This window comes from Hibiscus syriacus, unplaced genomic scaffold, assembly GCF_006381635.1.
Source record: "Hibiscus syriacus cultivar Baekdansim isolate YM2019G1 unplaced genomic scaffold, ASM638163v2 tig00110160_pilon, whole genome shotgun sequence".
Classification (NCBI taxonomy): Eukaryota; Viridiplantae; Streptophyta; class Magnoliopsida; order Malvales; family Malvaceae; genus Hibiscus; species Hibiscus syriacus.
The window spans coordinates 2928212-2951660 of record NW_024062608.1 but is presented as its reverse complement, the minus strand read 5'-3'; the positions used below and the strand labels follow the sequence as shown (position 1 = coordinate 2951660).

General features: G+C 34.2%; 1 protein-coding gene across 1 annotated transcript; it reads left to right on the top strand.

Moving 5' to 3' along the window:
• The first annotated feature begins 12760 nt into the window (after positions 1–12760).
• Positions 12761–15432, top strand: LOC120216318 (cytochrome c oxidase subunit 6a, mitochondrial-like). The gene is made up of 4 exons (XM_039213779.1): positions 12761–12923; positions 13235–13341; positions 13928–13970; positions 15180–15432. Exons 1-4 carry the CDS (start codon positions 12809–12811, stop codon positions 15215–15217), a joined length of 303 nt encoding a protein of 100 aa, XP_039069710.1. The 5' UTR covers positions 12761–12808; the 3' UTR covers positions 15218–15432.
• The last annotated feature ends 8017 nt before the right edge of the window (positions 15433–23449 follow it).

The following is a 23449-nucleotide window of genomic DNA, read 5'->3' as shown; positions in this document are numbered from 1 at the left end:
TTTTGACCTAAATTTAAATGTTTAGCAGTGTTTAAATGTAATAGGCATCTCTCTACAAATGGTATCAAAATTTTCAAATGCATAACATTTTTGGAAAACTTTATGCATATGCACTTAATTTCAACAATTGATTGCATAAAGTATTTTAGACTTGGATATATTGAATTTCATGTGCTACTAACATGTTTGTTATTCTTTGTTGAAATTCAATTTTGTTTAAGTATCAAGATTTTAAAGCTAATTTTGTTTGGAATGCACTTATTGAGGGGGAGCTTTGATTTTCAAATGATTTTTAAATGTCAAATTTACCACTTACTCTCCAATGTTATTTTAGAACTTTAAAGATTGAATTATTTTATATAACAAAAAGGAGAGAGTATTTGAAAAATTCACATTTCTTAATGAAAAAGGGGAGCTTAACATTTTCATATATTTTTCCAACAATTGGTACAATTGATATCTTTTTCATTAAACATTTTATTAAGGGGAGTTTTGCCAAAAACAAATTTTCAAATGTTTTGTTATATCAAAAAGGGGGAGATTGTAGAACTATGTTTCTATATAACAAATTAAGGAAAAATGTTTTTGGACTTGAATTGAATTTTTCAAATTTTCAAAAGGTTTCAAAATAATTCAAAGTCCATGAAATTCGGATTGAGCAAAAATGCAAGAAGTACTGATACTGCTTCATGTAGATACCACATGAATGGGTATCGATACCCATTGTGTATATCAATACCCTAGGCAAGTGTAGTATCGATACCATCAGGGTAGTACTGATACCCCTATGAAGGCTCAAACATCGAATGCAAAATGAGTATCGATACATGCAAGGGTATCAATACCATAGTGCAAAGTAGTACCGATACCCTTAGGCAATATCGATACTGTAAGGCTCCAACGCTAGTTAAATTTGAATTTAACAAAGGTAGTATCGATACCCCATAGAGGAGTACGATACCCCCTGTTTTGGACATCCTACTTTTGTAGAAAAATAATCCCCAACGGCTCCAAACATCCCCAACGCTAGATACGACTTCAAACTCATTTCAAGCTATAAAAACAAGCTGAGGACACTTGAAGAATATAGAGAACACTATCCAAACAATCAAACACAAGAGAAGAGTTTTTCATTCTTAGTTTTCCATCTTTGTAAATATTTTGTTCTTGTGAGCTTAATTATTGTAAACACCTACCTTAGAGGTTTTCTTGTTTACATTTCCTTTCATTGTAAAGGGGTTTTGGTTCTAGCTTAGCATGCTAAAAGCTAGGGATATATTCTAGTTTAGCCTGAAAAGCTAAGGAGTTTGTAAAGGTTATCTCTTTGTCCTGTAAAAGAAATCCTTGGTGAGGAGCTAAGGTAGTGGATGTAGACTTGGTTGAGAAGTCGAACCACTATAATCACTATGTAAATTTTCTATATTTCAATCTCCTTACTCCCTAAATACAAGAACTTACTCGACCCCTCTGGCGAACCATTTCGGTTGTCGATTCGAGCTTTCGCAAATCCAATACATACGTACCACTCAAATAAGTAGACATGATTTATCATGTCGAATGTCAAATCCCATAGAGAGCACATGTTACAACTACAATTGTCAAGTCAAATATAAAAAGCTATAAGTTGGAATAAAGTGGTGACAACCTTATAGCAAGGTTACTAAGATCAAGATAAAGTGTCAAGAAATGTAACAAACATGCAATAGAGGATTTAGACCGATGTGTCGGAACAATTCTCCTTAAGTTTTTTAGGGCTAGGTTGTAATAACTCAAAATTTTGGTTGGTGACCAAAATGAATAAATTGAAGGTTTAGTGACCACAGTGTAAACTTAGGAAAAATTTAGAGACCAAAATGGTAATTTTTCTAAAAAATATTTTATCCTGTAAATGAATAGTTTACCCCAAGAATGACATTTTCATGTCGCTCAGAATTTTCATACGGAGTTTGTATTAAAAGCTATAACACAATAAAGTTTTAGAAAAATTCAAATAATCAGATTGAATCATATTTTTGAGATATTTTGAAGGATGATAAGACAATGTTAGTAATGTTATTTTCATGCCTTTAAATGGTAGGATTTAATGTGGTACCATTTTTAAAAAATAAACCAACAAATTAGTAGTTGTCAACTTTGCCCTTACACTTTTCCAAAATCACAATCTTTCCATTTTTTATCCAATGATTCCGGTTTAACATAAAAAATCAATTTTAAATCCAATGATCCATATGCTACATAACTCGCCGTGTCCCGAGCCTGAAATTAAAAAAAACCATCCCTATAGGGTTAGGTCAGATTAAAACCCATCAAGTTCGGGTATTTTGATCATCCCTAAATTTATTTATTTATTTATTTATACATATAGAATATACATTAATAATATGGTTAATGGTTCCTTTTTAATTTATCAACAAAAAAAACATGATATTTTCAAATGTTGATAAGCTTGTAGTGCGTGAGCAGAAGATAGTTTTGATGATCTGTTGGCCTTCTATGATCACATAATAATATTCAAATTATAGTTTTAACATTTTTTGTTATTTTATAGTATAATTATTTTATAACTTTTAAATTTATAATCAGAGGTAGAATTAGAAATTATCAAAACTGTGATAAAAAATTGAGGGAGCCTAATAATATCTACTTTTCAATTATCACATAATAATATCTAATCTTTTCAATTAATGGAGACCTAATAAACTTATTTTATTTATTTCCTTAAAAGTATATATATTAGTATTAATAAATTAAAAAATAATTGGCATGAGCTCAAGTTATTGTTGGCCCTGCGAAGTTTCGCCCTTGTTTATTTATTATCAAGAGATAATTAATTATGATTAGTAGGTTATTTTGTGTATAAATGGCTAGGATCCAATTATATATTATAAAACTAAAAAGTTTTACATCTTTTTAGGTTTGTTGAATTAGGAAAAATCAATGATTGAGATTAACAATAGGAAATTTACTAAGCCTTTGATTTTCCTTCATCCAACAATCCTAAAAGGTGTAAACATTTTTTGAAAGAAATGAATCTCATTAAAACCTCGTCCCAACTCAAATTAGATTCCTATAAGAGGAAAAACGTGCCAAATCCATTAATCAACCAATAAACAAATCTTGTCTTACAATAAACTTCGGAACATGCGACTCAAAACAGTAGAAAGCATTACCAGCAAGGGCCCTCTGAGCTAGCCTATGAGCTATCCTATTTACTTCCCTACAGACATAAGTTACAATACAACTATCAAACACAATACATTTCGCTCTTATGCCCTTCATGTGAGTACCAATTGTAGATTCATCTATAGTTACATCATTGTATTGATTTACTATTGTGGTAGAATCCAACTCAATAACAATGTTCCGCCGGTTCTTCTCAGTTGCAAGGTTAACAGCCGCAGCAAGACTATGCAGCTCAAACAACACCGATTCATAAATACCCCCTGATAAGGTAGCGAACCCATAGAGTACTGAACCAAATGTATCACGAGTAACAACACCTACGTCAACCATTTTAACATTTGGGTTATAAGCACCATCGGCATTGAGTTTAACAACCTGTTGATCCGGCGACCTCCATCGGGTCGGATCTTCAACACCATGCTTGTTGGGGAATTGTTGTCTTAGTATAAATTGAAGTAAGAAATGCAGCTGATATTTGGCCTCTCGTATAACGTTCTAACAAAGGAGCAATCCCGAAACGCATGCATCGTGTCTCAATTTCAACCTTGCATAGTGGAAAAATTACATCACCCAACCCGGTTGCTAGCACTTTACTACCAACCAGCAAGTTTCATTGGTCAGTCTCCATAGAAAAATGCGTATTTTAGGGAGGACCTGCAGCTTCGCAATAATCTTCCACAGAGGAAAGATTGCATCTGTTGTGTGAGTTAGCTTCTGAAGCCACCAATAAGCCAATCGAAGTGAATAAACACTAGAATCATGGTTCCCCAGACTACTATTACCCAGGAAAGGCGCTATCGGGGTTGCAGCATTGTATCCACATCAGAACCTGTCAAATATCATGTACCTTGACATGGTCCCACCACTGTTGGTCCCTGTGCATGAGCTCCCCACAGCCCACATTCCCTAATTGTGGAATGTTGAAGGTACCTGTAGGCATTCGTTTCGTACCTCACTAAAATAACGCTGTGGTGATTCCTGAAAGTCTCATGTATCATTTTCCACGCATAGGAGCTCTTATCTCTTAATTTAACATGTAGAATATCACCATCTGGGTAGTATTTAGCCTGGTACACCCGAGCAAACAAAGAATCTGGTTCTTTAATTAGCCGCCACAATTGTTCCTTAGCATTGCTAGATTAAAAGACCTGAGGTCCCGAAAACCTAAACCACATATTCGCTTAGGTTTACAATTATTGTCCAAGCTAGAAGAGACCATCCCCTTTTATATGGTGTTCCAGTCCACCAATAATGCCTCATAATATTAGTAATTTCTTTCAAAAGATATTCCGGAAGTAAATAACAGACATGGCATACTGCGGCAAAGCTTGGGTTATAACCTTAAGAAAAACCTCGCGACCTCTATAGATAAAAGTCTCTGTGTCCATCCGTTACCCTTGTCAGAACTTTATCCTGTAGGTATCTGAATGTACGGGTTTTATTCTTCCCTATATGTAACGGTAAGTCTAAGTATCTACTGTTAGATAATGTCTAAAAAAACCAATCGTATGATGATTGTAATAATACTTTTATTTATTGATTTTATTGAATAAAAGCATGCCGCTATTATTTTCATTTATATATGTGTTTAACATAAACTGGAAGATAAAAAATCATTTAATGACATAATTGTTATTATTAAAAGATCCCTAGTCAAGTATTATTATGGGCATGTACAATATATAAGCTTAAGATTAACATGTTATTAATTGATGAAAACGAGTTGTCATTGACATAGAGATGTCAGAATTGATACATGATTATATTGTTATATAACAATGTATTGGATTGACCGATTATGAGCATATGTCTTGGATTATTATGTGACAGTCATAACATTGCTCATGGTGATGACTATATGTATGATCCTCAGACTTGAGATCAATACTATCCCAACATATATTGTTGTATGTTTTGATGCGGCTAAATAAGTTTCGTAACTGGTTGCTCTATAAAGACTGTTATTGAATATATCTCAATATATGTAGTGGGTGTGTATGATTAAGCTAGGATTTGTCCTTCCTATATAATAGGAAATATATCACAGGCCACTTGATTGAGTAAGACTAGAAACGCATAGTCATGCTCGAATAAGTTGATATGAGATTTCATAAACTATTTGTTAATTACAGTCTACTCTAGATATCAAGAAACAATAGATGAGCTATACAATGTGACTATTCCAAAACTTGTGCATATTCTAGATATAAAGAACATAAGGATGTAATACATAAAAGAGTTAATCACCAAGATGATATGTCGAATCATATTTTCTTATAACTTAGGTGACAATGATATATTGCTAGATGTCACTCATTGTATGTAATATTAGATTTGTTCTAATAATTACTACTAACGTTACAAGAACCTACAAGGTCACACCCTATGATTGAAACGAGCAAAGATGTACAATTTGTTGTACGTTAAAAATATATCTAGAGTTAATTAAATATATGTTTTAATAATCATGAATATTTAATTTCAATTAATTAAATATAGATTTAATTAATTTGAAATAATAAAATCCCTAATATGATTAGGGTAACTTGGATATAAAAGGATTATTAAATTCTAATTAATTAAATATAGATTTAATTAATTTGAAATAATAAAACCCTAATATGATTAGGGTAACTTGGCTATAAAAGGGTGTGTTAGTCTAGCAGCCGTTTTAAGAACACACACAAACCTTCAGCCGTTTTTCTCTCAAAATTGTTTTGGGGAAGAAAAATATTGCTCTCAATAGGGTGAACTGAGTAGAGGTCGACATGATTTCGTGGAGGCTTACGATTCGAACCGATCTACACCACTAGTATTCAATGTTGTCCTTGTTGTTTTTCAAAGAACCCGCTATAAGTATTCACATCACTTCCTCCCGATTTCAGTTTTTCGTACTTGGATTGCTGGTGAGACCGTAGAGCTTTGTTTCGGCTGCGCCATTGGGTGCGCCACGTCCCAACATCTACTTCATGTATTCCAAATATGTTCCTAATTAAAGCACGATGCTCCACCAGTGTTTACGGACTGAAAAAACGACTGATTTCGGTAAATTAATCCGTTGGCCATATGGCATAGCATACAAATTCAAGATATCTTTGATATGTTGTGCCTTTGAAGTCGAATTTTTAAGGAAGACAAGACTATCATCCGCAAAACAACAGATGAGATACCCACGGTCCATTCTGTGAAGCTTGTATACCTTTTATAAGACCAGACCTCTGAGCTTGATGAAATAAAGTTGATAAACCCTGTGCTACAAAGAGGATAAGGAGGATAGAGGGTCTACTTGTCGAAGTGCTCTACTTGGTGTGAATTTCTTAGTTAAAGATCCGTTTACCCGGGTTGCAAAAGACACAGTAGTAACACATGGCATATTAGTTCCACAATTTTGTTGGAAACCTAGTTTCAACATGACACTCTTAAAAAAGGATCATTTCACTCTGTCATATGCCTTTCAATATCCAACTTAAGGGTTGCTTCCTCATTAATACCATTTTTTGAAGAATTCAAGTAGTGGACCAGTTCGTGTGCCACTAGTATGTTATCCGATGTCCCGGTAAAATGCCGCTTGATTATCGCTTATACAAGATGCCACGACTGGCTTCAACCTATTCACAAACACTTTGGACACTTTTTTATAAATGACTGTGCATAGGCTTATCAGTCGAATATGCCTCATATATTTGACTTCCTCCACTTTTGGTATAAGAACTAGAATAGTTTTGTTAACCATGGACATATTCTGGCGCCCATTTAGAAGATCTAACAGAGTTGTACCACATCCTCACCAATGAAAGACCAATGATGCCTAAAGAAGCTTTCCGGTAATCCATCAATATCAGGCGCTTTACTAAGGTTGATGCCTTGCAAAGCATGGATGACTTCAGTCGTTGTGAACTCCTCAGTCAATTCTAAATTTATCTCATTTGTAATTACCTTATCAATTGCATTAATGATACTATCACTTGGGCAATGCTCTCCGTAACAAACAAGTCATGAGTAGTCCACAACTACCTTAGATATTCCACTGCTTGATTCGATCCAATTCTCATTGGCATCAAATAGCCCACAAAGAATTCTTTTTTTGTCGTTGAGTCGATCGAGCAATAAAAAAATCGGTTTTACGATCCATATGTTTTAACCAATTAACCCGTGATCGTTGGGCCCAATACCGTTCCTCCTTGTCTAATAAATCGTGAAGATCCTTATTTGTCGTGACCAACTTCGTAGCACTCATGCATTGGGTGCTCCGACTTAACCCACCATGATTGTCTTTTTAAGTTTCATAATTCTCTTCCTAGTCCTAGCAAACTTATCATTCTTCCAATGATGCAAAGCATCACCGACTGCCTCTAATTTCCCCAACGTGGACCCAGACGTATAATTCCAAGTCGCTTCCACCTGTGCAATACATGAACTATCATTAGATCAACACTCTTCAAATCAAAATGAATATTTACCGCGTCCTTGCCACTGTTACTTACTTCATGTTTTTTGTTCATTACCTTAAAAAAATGGTCCGAGTACGCTGCATATTCAGAATATGCTCGGAAGTGAGGGAATTGTACAAGCCAATCTGCCGATGCTATGTATCTATCCAAGCGTACAACTATCATTGAAACCTGATTAATACTCTTAAACCATGTAAACCATCCTCGAGATGATCGACAGTTGGATAACTCATTTCGATAAAGGACTGCTCGGAATTCAAAAGTTGAATCTTCGTTTTACGTCGACCCCCTACTTTTTCAGAATCTGATATTATTTCGTTGAAGTCCCCACCTAATAACCATGGTAGATTTGACGATTGTTTGATGAATCAATTAACCGCCAAAAGTATATGTTTTTATTTTGCATTATGGTGACCATAGACACCGATAAGATGGAAACGGTCATTTGCAAAGGTCAAAATAACATCCACATGATTCAAAGAGTAAACATGACTACCGTCTCCTTCTTACTAGTAGTTCCTAGTAGAGGGTCCTTAGGGGAGTACCCACGGCATTTTCAGTTTTCATGGATTCCCATATAGTAGCATTAGCTGTGAGCCATTGGAGTCCACAAAATAAATTGTCTCGTTCTAGGTTGAATTCTTGGTTGTTGTGTCACCACTTTCAACCAATCCCTTTAGTTCAGTTTGTCTTTCGGGCCATCAATTTGTTTGGTACATGTCACAGTTACATGCCCTATTATTCCACATCTAAAACAAAAAATTGGTAAGCGTTCATATTTCAATGGACAAACTCTAGGTTTACATCCGTACGATCTGTACTATACACCTCATTAAGGGTGATAATTTCGATCATGAACTCAGATGTTCAGGTGACAATTTCGACAATTGCACATACCTGGTAGCAAGTCATTCATTAGAAAACTATGAGAGTCCGAATCATCTTTATCCTTGTGCTGAACACACTGATCGTACCCTATCCATGCTGGGGTACCAGATGGCCCAATGAACGTAATGAGCAATACATTGAAAATCTATTTATCTTGCCAACCTACCCTTTTGCCAATAATGCAGAGACTAATCTGAGCAACCATTCTTTCCATTGGCGTATTCTAACATGTAACCATTCAATTAACAGGGACCAGATCTTGGGATTTTTGCCATGCAATAAAGAAATGTTGAATGTTTGTGAATTACCCAAAAAAAATAAACGCATTTCATATGGATAATCCGGTCATAGTGGAATCGAACAAGGGTTCCAAGATTAATCAACAGTATATGCAAAGCAATACGTTTGGGAACTAACAATCCAAATCCCCCAGTAGAATACTAGGCGTACAAAGAATTGCACGCAAGGTCATATATATGAATACGCAGAGTCTTTATTAACACGGAAGACGTCTTACCTTTAAACCCATGTTCAATCGCTGACGGTCCTCCATCACTAAAACCCAAGCAGTTGTGATTAATGCAATCGCTGAGAGCTCTAGCAAAGAACTTTGATCGTCTGGCTTCAACTCCAATCGACATTCGAATGTACCTCCATCAGCGTAAATTGATCCTCAATAATTTTAAAGTATGCCCTGTTTGAATTAGAAGAAAAACCCAGAGTGATTAAATTCTTTGGACCCAAACATAGCGACCAATGGATGTAAATCGGCAGTAGTCGACATCCATATGTGAAAAAAATAGGAATTCATCACTAAATATTGAAACAAGAACCATGCTTCCAGCTTCGTTTTAGTGAAATAGGTCGCCCATTTTGATCGGAGATTCGATGTTCATGAATAAAATATAAAATAACAAATCGAAATGTAAATGAAACCCATCACCGTGTATTGCACAAATAACCAGAAATCCAGGATCGGCGCAAAGAAATGGGTGACCAATTGTGAACTCAAATCATTCCATTGAAAATACCAAATCTCGATATCCGTCGTTTGTATCCCTTTTGCACATTCCTTGCATCCTATCTCCACGAGAGTGGATTTGATGACCATAGAAATCCCTTCCCCAAGCGTAGAAACATGGGCCGGTGTAAGGAAGAGATTCCAAAGGAGGAGGATTTCAGAGAATTCCCCTCATTGAATTAAAAGGTGTGAAACTATAAATTTTAAAATGGGTGTAAATATTTATTTAAATAAAAATCATTTTTAACGTAGATTCAAAAATCCTATTCAAACTAAAATATTTAGTGAAATTATAACCAGTTTCAATTTTCAAACTCAGTTTGGATGCTAGACAAGTAAACTCCATTCAAGGGGGTTTTAGTTTGATTCTATTCACTCCAAACGTTATTTTATTTTCTTTGGATTTATTTTAGATCATGTGCTAATATATGTTATTATTTAATTTTTTGAATAAAATTAATATGCCGATAATAATTAAATGAGAGAAAATAATATTAAAATAAATTAATATTATTTTTAAATATTTAACACTAGGTAATCAAAATAAAAGATAATAATAATATTAAGGGTAAAGTATAGTAATGGTCACTGAACTTTTATGACACTTGCATTTAGGTCCCCCAACTTTTAAAACTTGCAAGACAATCCACCAACATTTATTCCGTTTGCAATATGGTCCCCGACGTAACCGGCCGTCTGACGCCGTTACATTGCCTTTAGTACATTTGCAATATGGTTACTGAACTTTTCAGGCGCTTGTATTTAGGTCCCCAACTTTTAAAACTTACAACAAAGTCCTCAATTTTATTCTAAACCCCAAATTCCTTTTCGATCTCGAATTTCCTTTTTCGCTTCTCTCTTCTCATTTAGGCCTTGGGAAGGCAAAAATTCTAATCTAAATTTTTTTTATCTTGTTTGGTTTTTCTTTAAATCAGGGAATTGGTTGTAAGTATCGACATAGTGAAAACGCTAGGCTCAATCTGAGAGACTACTGGTACTAGTTTACTGGGAATTGTATTGATCCGACCTAAGGTTTTCGACGTCCTGTGAGCTTGTATTCTTTTTAATAAGTTCATGTTGATTATGGGACTGATATATCGTGAACGAATTGGATTTTTACATGTTTTGGAAATTTTACAGTTGAATCTGTATTGAATTATAGCTTTAGAGGACAATTCTGCATGCACGCTACTCGAAAGACATCATGACAGGGTAGTATATTTGGAGCAACTACTTGATATGTTGTCCGTTCATTGCATATTTGCACCTTCATTTCTGGCATATATATGTTTGTTGTTGTGTCCTCTATGTTTTACAATGTCTTTTATTACTGACATGCCATGAATTTACAAGAATTATGGGGTCCTATGATTTTAGTTCTGCTATCTGCTTTAGATTCTCATCATGTTTGGCTATTGAGGAACATTAAACATGGAGCATTATAAGCAATTATATGTTAAAAAGGTAGGCCATTAATGCATTTGCAACTGATAATGTTGTATTTGGAATCTAATGTATATCTTAAACAACCCATTGGCGCTTAGCTTTTAGAGTGACTATAACCAAACCTCTTTCCCTTAATATTAAGTCCTCCTTTTGAATGAGTTATTAATTGATATTTTTATTTTATTTTAGTTATTACTTGGTTGTATGTTGTAGTCCTATGAACTAAAACTCTTTATTATTTTCACAGCCGTTGGATGTCCATGCTCAAGTTCCATCCAAACCTATTGGATTGGCATACCAAAGTATGACATCTACGAACAAGACAAATTGACCTTGTTACTTTTACTTCAACGGTTCATGCAATAAATGTGATGCAGCCGTTGGATGTGTATGCAACAAACCTCAAATTTCTATTAAAGTAAACACTGTCAAATAGAAAATTCATATTCAAAATTCCAAAACACTTCAATTACATTATAAACCCCAAATTCCAAAATACTTCAATTACATTCTAAACCCTAAACTAAAGTAGTTAGAATTTAGGGTTTAAAATATAATTGAATTATTTTGGAATTTAAGGTTTAGAATGAAATTGAGGATTATGTTGCAAGTTTTAAAAGTTGGGGGACCTAAATGCAAGAGCATGAAAAGTTTAATGACCATATTGCAAACAAACTAAATGTTGGAGGACTACCACTTCATCTTTTTCTAACAGCAGTGTAACGGCGTCAAACGGCCGATTACGTCGGGGACTATATTGCAAACGGACTAAATGTTGGAGGACTGTATTGTAAGTTTTAAAAGTTGGGGACCTAAATGCAAGCTTCAGAAAAGTTCAGTGACCATTATTATACTTTACCCTAATATTAATGAAATTTTTATAAAAAATAAGTTTAATGATTAAAATAGAAAAATAATATTTTAATGAGTCAATGACACACTGATGTAGTTTACTTTAAGGGGACGTTTGGTTTATGGAATGTAACATTATTTCTGAAATAAGATTATCATAATGTAATATTACCTGACACATTACTATGAATGTTACATTATTGTGTTTGGTTTATTTGACAAGAATGTAATGTTACATTGTTTGATTAAAAGAATAAAATATTACTGAAATGTATATTTTAGCAAATTGTCCTTGTGATATTTTTCTAACAAGTTGGATTCTGAATATTCGTATGAAAATATTTATATAAAAATTCATAGAAAATATATCATTTGTATTACTTTCAATTTATTTATTTTTCATTAAATTCAAATTTATAAATTTTATATAATATTTTTTTATAAAAATTAAAAGATAAATGGGTAGATTAAAAATGATGATAATGAATAAATAAAATATATAGTTGGTTTGGATAGCAAAAAAAGATTAAAAAAAAACTGTGGTCTCAAAAAATAAATCTTAAAAAATTTGGAAGTAAATATATCGTAAAGTCTGAAATAAAGTGAAAGATATTTTTAAAATAAATCTTTTATTTTAAAGATATTTTAATCCAAATTGATAGAAAATAACAAATATCTAAACAATAGGTGGGATTGATATTTCCCTTAAAAAATCTTAAAATTCTACCGTTAGAAATATTTTATTACTCCCTATTGGTATTAAATTTTGAGAGGAAAAAAATTTGTTTTTGGTGATCATCTTTTCCACCGTCCAAACATCCCTTAAAAGAAGTTGGGGCACGAGGCTCTTACTTCGCACGTGCGAAACCCGTCTCCTGTGATATAATATAATCTCGCTGACGAGATAAATTAAGAGCATAAACCAAGGGTTTTCAAGTCACATTTTAACAGAGAACAATAGATAAAAATGGCGATGGCGAGCGTGAAATCTGGTCTCGTTCGAGCAGCCCTTCGCGGCTGCTCTCGCCCTACTGCTTCTCCCAAGCGGGGCTTCTCTTCCTCTTCTCAGCACGACGATGCTTGTATGAAAGCTTTTCTTTATCTATTTCCTTTTTTTTTCTCTTCAGAATTCCTTTTTTTATCTGATTGGTATCATTTATATTTGTTAGTCTATCGATTTCTTAAATTTGATTTGTTCCATTTTTATATTTTAGGGGTTTTTGTTTAGTCTAACCTTTTGATTTTAATCGAATCTCTGTTACAAATAGAATAAGTAAAATCAATCCAGATTAACGTTGAATTCTTGAACCTAAAAATTCAAGTTAAAAATCCAAACAGCTTAGAGATCTCAGATATAATTATTTGTAATATGAATTTATCCTGTTATTTTCAGATGAAACGGCAAAATGGGAGAAGATAACATATTTGGGTATCGCTACATGCACTATTTTAGGCATTTATAATCTATCAAAAGGCCATCCCCACCATGAAGAGCCTCCTGTAAGTTTTTTTTTTCAATCAGTTTAATTTATTTATATGTATTTTTAAGAAATATTCAGTGTTACCTAATTCGCGGTTCATTCACGTACCGGATCGGTGAAATTAGTGTACCAAAAACCCATAGCAAAAATAATGGAAGCATAAACCCCATGAAAGCAAACCAAAGAAAACAGAAACCCACCACAACAAAAACAAAGAAAACAAAAACCCCCACAGAAGAAGCAAAGGAAACAAAAGCCATCACAACAAAAACAAAGAAACAAATATAGGGGTAAGAATTTAGTAGGAGAAGGGGCGGTAACGAAGACGGTGGATGGGCCGATCTTGTCGGTCGTCGGTGGTAGAGTCGACATATTTTTTTGATAGGTAATTTGGTAAAAATTATTAGTGAACCAAAAAAATACCATCACGAATTGTGATCATTTTAAAGAAGTCTACCCCAACAAATCGCAAACGGTAAAATTAACGAATTGTGATCCCGTACCAGTTCCGTGAACTAAAGCGAATCACGAATTAGGTAACAATGAGAATATTTTTGTCATTAGTTATGATTCTTGGACGCGTCATGATGTGTGAATCTTTGCAGGCGTACCCATATTTGCACATTCGCAACAAGGAGTTCCCTTGGGGTATGTTCTTATTGAGTTATTGTTACCGGTTTCAATTTCTTTGGTTCAACTTGAATATTGTTTTTTGTATTTAGATTTTTCTATTCAGGCTCTATTGGGTCATTCCATGGACATTATAGTTGATATCCTTTCTGGGGTTTCTTTTCCTTCTCTCCCAATTGATTAAAAATTGAGGAATGTAAGGAATTCTAGACAATTTTAGTTAATTTAGGGTCTGTTCAGAAGCATAACAAATAGGCTTATATTTGCTTTGGTTATTTGTAGTAAATCCTGTTCATTTTGTTCAAAACAATTGCTTTTTTAAAGCATCCAAAGCACTATATAAGGTAATTTACATGGGAATACCTGCTATCCGCAGACCAATCGTGGTTAGCCTTTGTTTTTACTTTGTTTGGTTATTGGTAATTACTAGTTTTCCATGTTCTACCCATTGAAAATGGCTTCTTTTCTTCTTCTGATTGCTTTCTCACTCACTTACTCTTTGTTGATATATGCCGAATGCCAATATGCCTTGGAGATGGTGTTATATGTTGAATATTTACCCCCTTGTTTATGTTAGTTTATACTATACAAACTATAACACTAGCTTTTGATGTATACCAAAATTTAAGTGAAAGTCCTTGTCATCCTATCTTACATTCATTCGTCATGTCTCTGTATGCCTTGCTAAGACTTAGATTCAATGAAGACATGGTATAAACTCTCTTTCATTCAACCATTTTATGGTTATCACATTAAGTTTAGCAGGTCTCTAATTTTATCTTGTCAACCAACCTAAGGATCTTATAATCAAGATATTGGTGTTTTTTATTGTGTTCTTAATGAAAACTAATATATAAATTGTTTTATTTTTCTTTTTTAAAAGATGATAGAGATTTTAATTACCGTCACAGTCACTTGATGGTTGGAGATTTGAGCAATCATATTGCTTATGAACTGTAAAAAACGCCATAATTATTATTCATCAAGTAATATACCAAGCACATTGCTATTTCTTTTGGTAATTTGGAGAGTTTCTTAGCCTTCTCGACCTCATTAGTTGCTGTTGTAACCTTGTAGGCTTGGTCATCCTTGACCAAGTAAGCATTGTTTGGTATGAAATTTAGTATTATAAATATTGGAAGTGGTTGCGATAAGTTTATTGTGCTCGTTTTTTGTGTATATTGGTTGATTCAATCTATTTATCGTTTTATTTATCATGGTATTCAGGACCTGATGGCCTTTTTGAGGTGAAGGAGCATCACTAGGACAAGAGATGGTCCGGTTGACGTATATTTTCCCAAGCTTATAACATTTTTTATGATTTTTTCTGAGAAATCAATCAAATAACTGTGGATCTTTTCATGTAATTTTTAACAAGTTCATCAGGTTTTCTATATGGGTGTGCCCAACATTACTCTATTTCTGATTAATAAGATTAATGAACTGTTTGTGGATCATTTCCTTTTCAGTTTTCACCTCACTTTTTAGACATCGTTGTGTATGAACCTTTTAATTATCTTGTATTTAAAGCCCTCCAAAAGTTCACGAATAAGAAACACAATTCAAAGCCCCGAAGCGGGTGATATGTTGGTTATTTTAACCAAATTTGGGTACAAAAAAGATAAGTTTGCTTTATGTATCTCAGGCCTTCCGGGAGCAACACTCGGATGACCTGGGATAATGATGCCCTATGCCCTTTTTTCTTCACGGACTGTAAACTAGGTTTGAATTAATGTGGACTTTGCACTCTTACTGCCAAAAATGAATAATGGATGCTTGGAGCATTCAAGCTCGTTTGGTACAGAAGATTAGATCCACACGGTCAACGGAATAAAAATAAGCTTGGTTCCGTGTATCAACAGTTGGAACAAGAGCAGTTACATTGGCTTCTAAAATCCATAATTAACTGGATGGTCTATGCTGAAGATACTCGTTTTTTTTTCATTCGAATATTATTTATATTTTATTATTATAATTATAATTATAATTATTATATTATTATTATTATTAAATAATTTTATTTATTTACTATTACAGACCCAACCCAAATACAGAGGCCCATATTCGGTAACCCAACAATAACCCTAAATGTTTAGGGTTTGTATCAACCCTAGCTCCCAGCCGCCTCAATCTTCCAGAAGGCCAGCCGCCGCCTCTGCTTAGCCATCGCCTCCACGTTGACGCTTCAGCTGTTGCCACGCCGCCGTCAGTGCCACGCCTCATCGAAAGTTTCCAGAAGAGCCACTCCAGCCGCACACATGTCGCCCCAACGGTAAGTCACCACTGGAAGTTTGGTGACTCACCAAACTATACTCTTTTACCCGGTCCGAGACAAGTGCCGGTGATGGCTATAAAGCCATCAACCGAACCTAAAAAAAAAAGGAGAGACAGAGAGAACACAACAACCAAAACCATCAAAAGATCGAAGCAAAAATTAAGAGAAGCCTTACCGAAGAAGCTGCGACGTCGCCGGAGTTCATAGGCCGCCGTAGAAACAAAATACCGAAGGTATTTTTCTTAGATCTAGGCAAATACGGGACGTTTTAAGGAAAACTAAGGACAAAGTTGAACGTAGATCAATCGGATCTATCGTTCGGGAGGTTTTTGCTTTTCCGGCCACCGGAAGCGGTGGCCGGCGGTGAGTTTATCGGCGGCACAAGGATGCCGGCCGGTGACCGGCTTCCCTCCGATGAGGGAAGTTAGAGAGGGATGAGAGAGTTAAAAAAACTCTCTCAGAAAGAGAGAGAATGAGAGAGAGGAGAAACTGATTTTTGGCCGAAAGGCCGTCTGGTTTGGGGCTTATATACCCCTCCCTGAACGACGCCGTTTTGGGGAGGGGTCTGTGTGTAATTAATTAAAGGACAAACCCTGTCTGAAATCCAGTAACTTTGTAATTTTCCATTATAGTCACTGAAATCAGTTTATGATCGTTTTAATTTGATCTCTTAATTTTATTTAACTTATAATTTAGTCATTAACATAAAATATATGTTTTAATTAAAATAACCGATTTAGTCCTTGTAACTTTATTAGTTAATATTTTAAACCCCGAATAACATGTTTTAATTTCTTTTAATTTGATATATGAATTTAATATTTTTTTAATCTAGTCACTAAATTATAAAGGGTAGAATAACATATTTAGCCATTGAAATTTTAAATAATTAATTATGAATTAGGTATTTAATTCTATTAGGTTATAATTTAGTCACTAATTTCAATTTTTATTTGTTTACAAGTTTTATTTATTTTAAATATATAGTTTTAATTTTGTTCATTGTTTAGTTATATGTTAATTTTATATGTTTACTTTTAATTATTATTTAGCCATAAATATTTATATAATAAATAATATTTATTTTATTTATTAAAATCTTATTTAATTACTTTTAACTTATTTTAATCCTATTTTAATATTTATATTAAGAAAGGGCAATCTTAAAACAACTGGATGTCCATTTTCTGATATTTTTAAATAAATATCCTATTTTATAAATTATATATTAATTGTTTTAATTATTTATTTATTTTTTAATATTGAAGAAAAGAGCTGTCTTAAGGCACCTAGAAGTCCTTTTCTGATATTTCTAAATAAATAAATATTTTATTTATATATAAATTAATATATTTTTCATAATTATAATTTTGAAATAATAGAATTATAAATTAAATATATTTGAATTCTTAAAATTCTATTATTAGAGACAATTTATAATTAATAAGTACCAAATTTGGGCGTTGTAGGGGTGCTAATCATTCTCTAAACGTAACCGACCACGAATCCCTTTTTAACGAGTTTTTGGTTAAAACGCAGATCAATTTATCTTTTAATCGATGTTTTCTTAAAAACTCTTTTAAATGATGATTTTTAGGTATTCGACCTACCTGACCCAAAAGGCCGATGGCGACTCCCAAATTATTTTAAAAACCATTTATTCACATTACTTTTTCCGCCAAATAAAAAAATTCGTGCCTGGGCGAAAACCGGTTACGACAGCTTGGCGACTCCACTGGGAATGTGGTCAAGCTTTTAAAATCAATTATAAATTGTCTCTATTAATTATAAATTAAAAATTCATATATTTAATTTATAATTCTTTCTTTTCAAAATTTTTATATATACTTATTATTTTCATAGTATTTATATATATTATTTTATTAATATTTCATTTTATTTACAAGTATTTTATTTCATTATTTATTTTTCTGTCAGAGGTTTGAACATTTCTCCTCACACACAACACTTACATTGCATAACATAAAGCTCTATAATTGAGTTTGTCCCTTTTAAGTGGGAGTGAAAGCGACGTCTTAGTGAGAATTTATTCTCCGTGTCAGACTTAGCAAGTAACTTTCGGGGTTCATATGCTCTATATCTTCGTGAGAATTTATTCTCCGTGTCAGGCATAGAGAAATGTGTCCCCTCGAATTGAACTCGATCTGTTTAAGTCTGTAATGGACTAGGATTGAGGATTGATAGCCCAAGGGGCATCAACAAGGACAGTTCGAGTACCTTTACTCCTAGAACTAAAAAAACCCTGCATATAATAAACCCTAGAAACTCTTCCGATCTGAAGCCATGCCGAAATTTTGTCCAAAATAGGTGTACACACAGGAGAAATGAATTCTAACTTTTCCTTTTAATTTTTTTTCATTTATTTTCTTACTGAATAAATTGCATGTGAATTTAAATTATTTAAAGTATGAAGAAAGCATGTTTAAATATAAATATTTAGGTAGACATTATTATTAAATTATTTTTTTCCTTTATTATGTAAACTAATTCATTTTTTTGTGTTCTTTATATTTCTTCTGTTTGCATAGCATCATACAGGATAAAAGGCATTGATCCTCGTGTTAATTGTCTCATTGGAAAACCTTCATCCATGGATAAAAAGTGTTCAAATCAAATAGTTCTAAACTCAGAAGTAAGACAGTGGGCTGAGGATTTACAAAGACAAGGGGGAGATAGTCTGCAGGATGACTATGTATCTGAGTTAGCCAGTTATGCTCCAGTTTCGCTAAAAAGAAATGATATGCAAGATTTGCGAAGCATTTGGGAGAGTTGGGACTCAAACAAAAAGTTACAGTTTTATCAGACTTACGGAGACATCCCATATTTGCTCTATGTCGAAGTTGATGATGACTTTCTTCGAGCCCTAATTCAATTCTGGAATCCAGGGTACAATTGCTTCACTCTCAATAAGGAGGACTTGGTTCCTACTATTGAAGAGTACACAACTTTGCTACATACAGAAGGGGTTTTGGAGAATCGAATTTATTCAAGGTCAATTAAAACTCAACCTTTTCGAGTTAAATTAGCAAAGATTTCCGGAGTACGAGAGGAATGGGTGGTATCCCGTACAAAACAAAAGGGAGAAAACGAAGGCATTGCTTGGACTAACATTAAAGAACTTATTCAGAGTCATCCAGACACTAAAGTACGATTCGATCTCTTTGCTCTGGGTATGTATGGTATGGTCATCTTCCCAAAAGTATTGGGATATATTGAAGCTGCAGTAGTAGATTTGTTTGAGCAACTACCAAAAAGGATTAATCCTGCCTCTGCAATTCTAGCAGAGACTTCCAGATCGTTAAACGCTTGTAGAAAGCTAGAAGGTGGACGATTCTCAGGGTGTATCCAATTGTTATATGTCTGGATTCGCAGCCATTTCTGGATGACAGAAAAGGTTTCATACCGGCGTTTTAATATGGACTACTCACCATTGAAAGAATTTCTGGAGCAAGAATGGCCAAAAGAAATTGCGAAAGATATGGATTAATGCCTTTCGAAATCTGCAAAGCGATGACATTGTTTGGCGAGCCCCGTGGCAAATCCAAAGGGAATTCTTTTACAAATGTGGTGATTACAACTGGGTAATGCTGCTCGGATTGTGGGGAGGAATTGGATATGCACCACTTCTGGTCATAAGACAGTATGAAGGTCGTCAATTTGTACCTGTCACTGCTGGATTACATTTTTTCTGAGTACACATTCCACAGCAAAAACTATAAAAGAAATATCATGGAGGCCTTTACAGCTTGGAAAACAACTTTTTGTATCCGAGCTAAAGCAGCAAAAGAAATGTTAACTCCTGATTATGAGGAATGGAGATCTGTCAGGAAAAATGAAAATATCCCTCTACCAGACCAAATTGAGGATATCTCTATGGAAGATCACATTAAGGTGGTTCCATCAGAGATTGAAATCCTGAGAGCTGAGTTTGAAGCAGAAAGAGAAGGTTGGTCGAGAGAATTAGAGCAAATGAGACGAGATAAAGCTATGTTGGGTGTTGACATTGACTTTCATTCATCACAATGTGCAATGTTGAGAGAAAACAAAAAAAAGTTGATGGTGAATTCAGAACATTAAAGAAAAATGGAAGATTTTTGAGGAAAGTCGAGTTGAAGATCTGAAAGGAAAGAATAGCCGTCTACTCAAAAGCCTTGAGAAAGGAAAGCAGAAAATGGAAGATTTTGAGGTTGACAGAAGAGAGCGAATTATAAAACACAAAGCTGAACACCGCGAGATCATGAATGAAATGCAAAGAGAAAGGGATCGAGCCAAATATTTAGAAGAGATGAAGAATGACATCCTTGATAAGTTTGAAGGTGAGAAAAATATCATGTTCAAGGGATTTTAATCTGAAATGAACCATCTGATTGCCGAACTTGAAGTCAGGGGCCAAAGGATTGAAGAGTTCAATGTTGAAAAAGAAAAATGGGAGCTGGAAAGAAAGAATTTCAACACCAAAATTGAGGTAGAGCAAGAAGTGGCTAGCAATTGGATGCAAAGATGCAGAAACAAGAATGTTCAAATCCAGAAGCTTAATCAAAGGACGCAAGAAGCACAAACAAAACTTGAAGAAGATCTGGATCAGTCTAGAAACAAAAACTCAGAGTTTAATGCTTACATTTTGCAACTTGAAGAGTCATTATTTCAAGAAAAGGTTCGTCTAGGACCTAGTGATCTTAAAGAAAGTAATAAGGAAAGTGCTTCACTACGAAGACATATTAGAGATCTTGAAAAAACTCTGCACAATTGTCAAGTCAGAATCACTGAGTTAGAGCAAACTCTTGAAGGAACTAATGAACAATGGAAAAAATCAACTGATTTCTATGCAGAAAGAAGTGAAGAAAGAAGCAATATGGTATTCGAGGCCATGGTACAAATGAGCGAAGTTGCTAGATATGTTGGGGAACTAGCTGTTGAAGCAAAAATAATTGAGCATCACGTTGATCTAGTTTCTAAGTTCGGAAAGAAGATGTCATGGCTAATGAAAGAAATTATAGAGCTTAATAGGAAAGCTACGCCTTATCTGTAGTTAAGAACTATTATAAAGAAACTTTTGTATGCCGATGAAAGTTGTTCTATGACAGTTAACTTTTTGGGATCAATACCTTTTGCATACATGCATTTTGCATACATTCATTATTCATTGCATTATTTTCTTTATGTATAATTTTTATTATTAAGATAACATTCATTAATTAAAATTTAAAAAAAAAATTTCAATCGCAGTTATTCTGGCCAAACGAGAAATACAACATCACTACGGTACTAGACAAGCTACTAAGAAAATTATGGAGGATAAAATACAACGTATTGAGGAACAGCATAATAAAGAACAAGCAGAGATGAGAATGAAGCTAGAGAAAATTGAAGCCAGTATTGCAAACTCACAAGACAGCATGATGCAGAAAATAGAAGACATGTTTAAAAAGCAGGCTATAATTGGAAAAATGCATGAAAATCCTGTATCTTTCGACCAAGAACCTATGTATCCTCTAGGTTTCCCACCAGAACCAATTTATCACTCTGGTACTACACCTATACAAATCAATGCCCGCACATCAGCATTTCAAGAAGCCAAACCACATGAAAATCGACAAGTGGATCCTGCATCTTCAAGCAAAAATCCACTTATATCAGATGTGAAAATAGGGGATTTTAATACTGAGCATCTAATCCCAGATTTGAATGAGCTGAATGAGAAAGAAAAAGTAAATGAAGAATTGACCAAACAGATCAGGAGCTTAGAAGAACGAATGAAATCTGTGGAAATAACTGAATCATTCTATGGGTTTGACGCTAGTGAGTTGAGTTTGGTTCCAGACCTAATCCCCCCCATCAAGTTCAAAGTTCCCAAATTTGATAGATATGACGGTACCACATGCCCTTCATCCCACATTACTATGTTTTGTCGCAGAATGGCAGGATATGTGAAAGACGAGAAATTGTTAATTCACTGCTTTCAAGATAGTTTGACAGGACCAGCCTTAAAATGGTATACTCAATTGACCAAAGCCAACATTAGATCCTGGAAAGATCTGGCTAAGGCATTCCTAGAACAATACCGCCACGTAACAGACATGGTCCCTGATAGACGGACTCTCCAAAATTTAGAGAAAAGAAATAACGAAACATTCAGACAATATGCTCAGAGATGGCGTGACACAACAGCCCAAGTTCAACCACCTCTATCAGAAAAAGAGGCCACAGTAATGTTTGTCCATACATTAAAAGCTCCTTATTTAAGTCATCTAATGGGAAATGCAACCAGAAATTTTGTAGATTTGGTCATTTCTGGAGAACTCATTGAAAATGTCTTGAAAAGTGGCAAAATTGAATCAAATGAGGGGTATAGTTCCAAAAGACCTATGTATCAAAAAAGGAGAATGAAGTCAACAATGCAAACTCTTACAACAAGGATTCATCGAAAAGTGTTACAATAACCCAGCCAAGGGTTAAGAAAGAAGAAACAAACACTAATCGAGTAGAGTCCAGAGGATCTCGAAAGGAAAATGAAAGGTTGTCTTTTACACCTTTACCAGTACCCTATGTTGAGATCTATGATTCGTTGTTAAAAGCATATGTCATACGGCCCTATCCTTTGGTTCCCATGCAACCACCATTCCCTCCATGGTATGATGTAAAGGCACACTGTGTTTACCATGAAGGAATTACGAGTCATTCTATTGAAAACTGTTTGGCATTCAAAAGGGTGGTTCAAAATTTGATCAACACTGGAAAGTTGGAATTCAATTCACCATCTACATCAAATCATCCGCTGCTAAATCATGGAGATAAAAACGTGAATGCAATTCAGGAAGAGAACAGAAAGAAAGTAAAAACTGACGTTTCTGAAATTAAATCTCCTTTTGTTTGGATATTCAACAACTCTCCTTATCCGGTATAATTCCACAAGAATTCAGGACAAAGCATAATGAAGGCAAGAATTATTGTAAATATCATCAAGAGAAAGGGCATGAAATTCAATTATGTCCTGAATTTAGGGATTTGGTGCAAAAATTGATGAATAACAGAGAGATAGAATTCTTTGAAGAAGAACCAGGGAAAAAAGAAGATGATGTTTGCTCATCAGAAGATTCTAAACCTAATCAGAGAACAAGTGATCCCGTGATTATTAATGTGAAATCATCTACAGTGATTCCTGCACCAACAAAGCCGAAAGTAGTTATCACAACTCTTTACC

Bases quoted from the DNA above. Each gene is read 5' to 3' on its own strand.
- LOC120216318 (XM_039213779.1), top strand. From the start codon at position 12,809: ATGGCGATGGCGAGCGTGAAATCTGGTCTCGTTCGAGCAGCCCTTCGC. The intron at 13,342-13,927 runs GTAAGTTTTTTT...GAATCTTTGCAG, and splicing joins CCCACCATGAAGAGCCTCCT to GCGTACCCATATTTGCACAT. The intron at 13,971-15,179 runs GTATGTTCTTAT...CATGGTATTCAG, and splicing joins CAACAAGGAGTTCCCTTGGG to GACCTGATGGCCTTTTTGAG.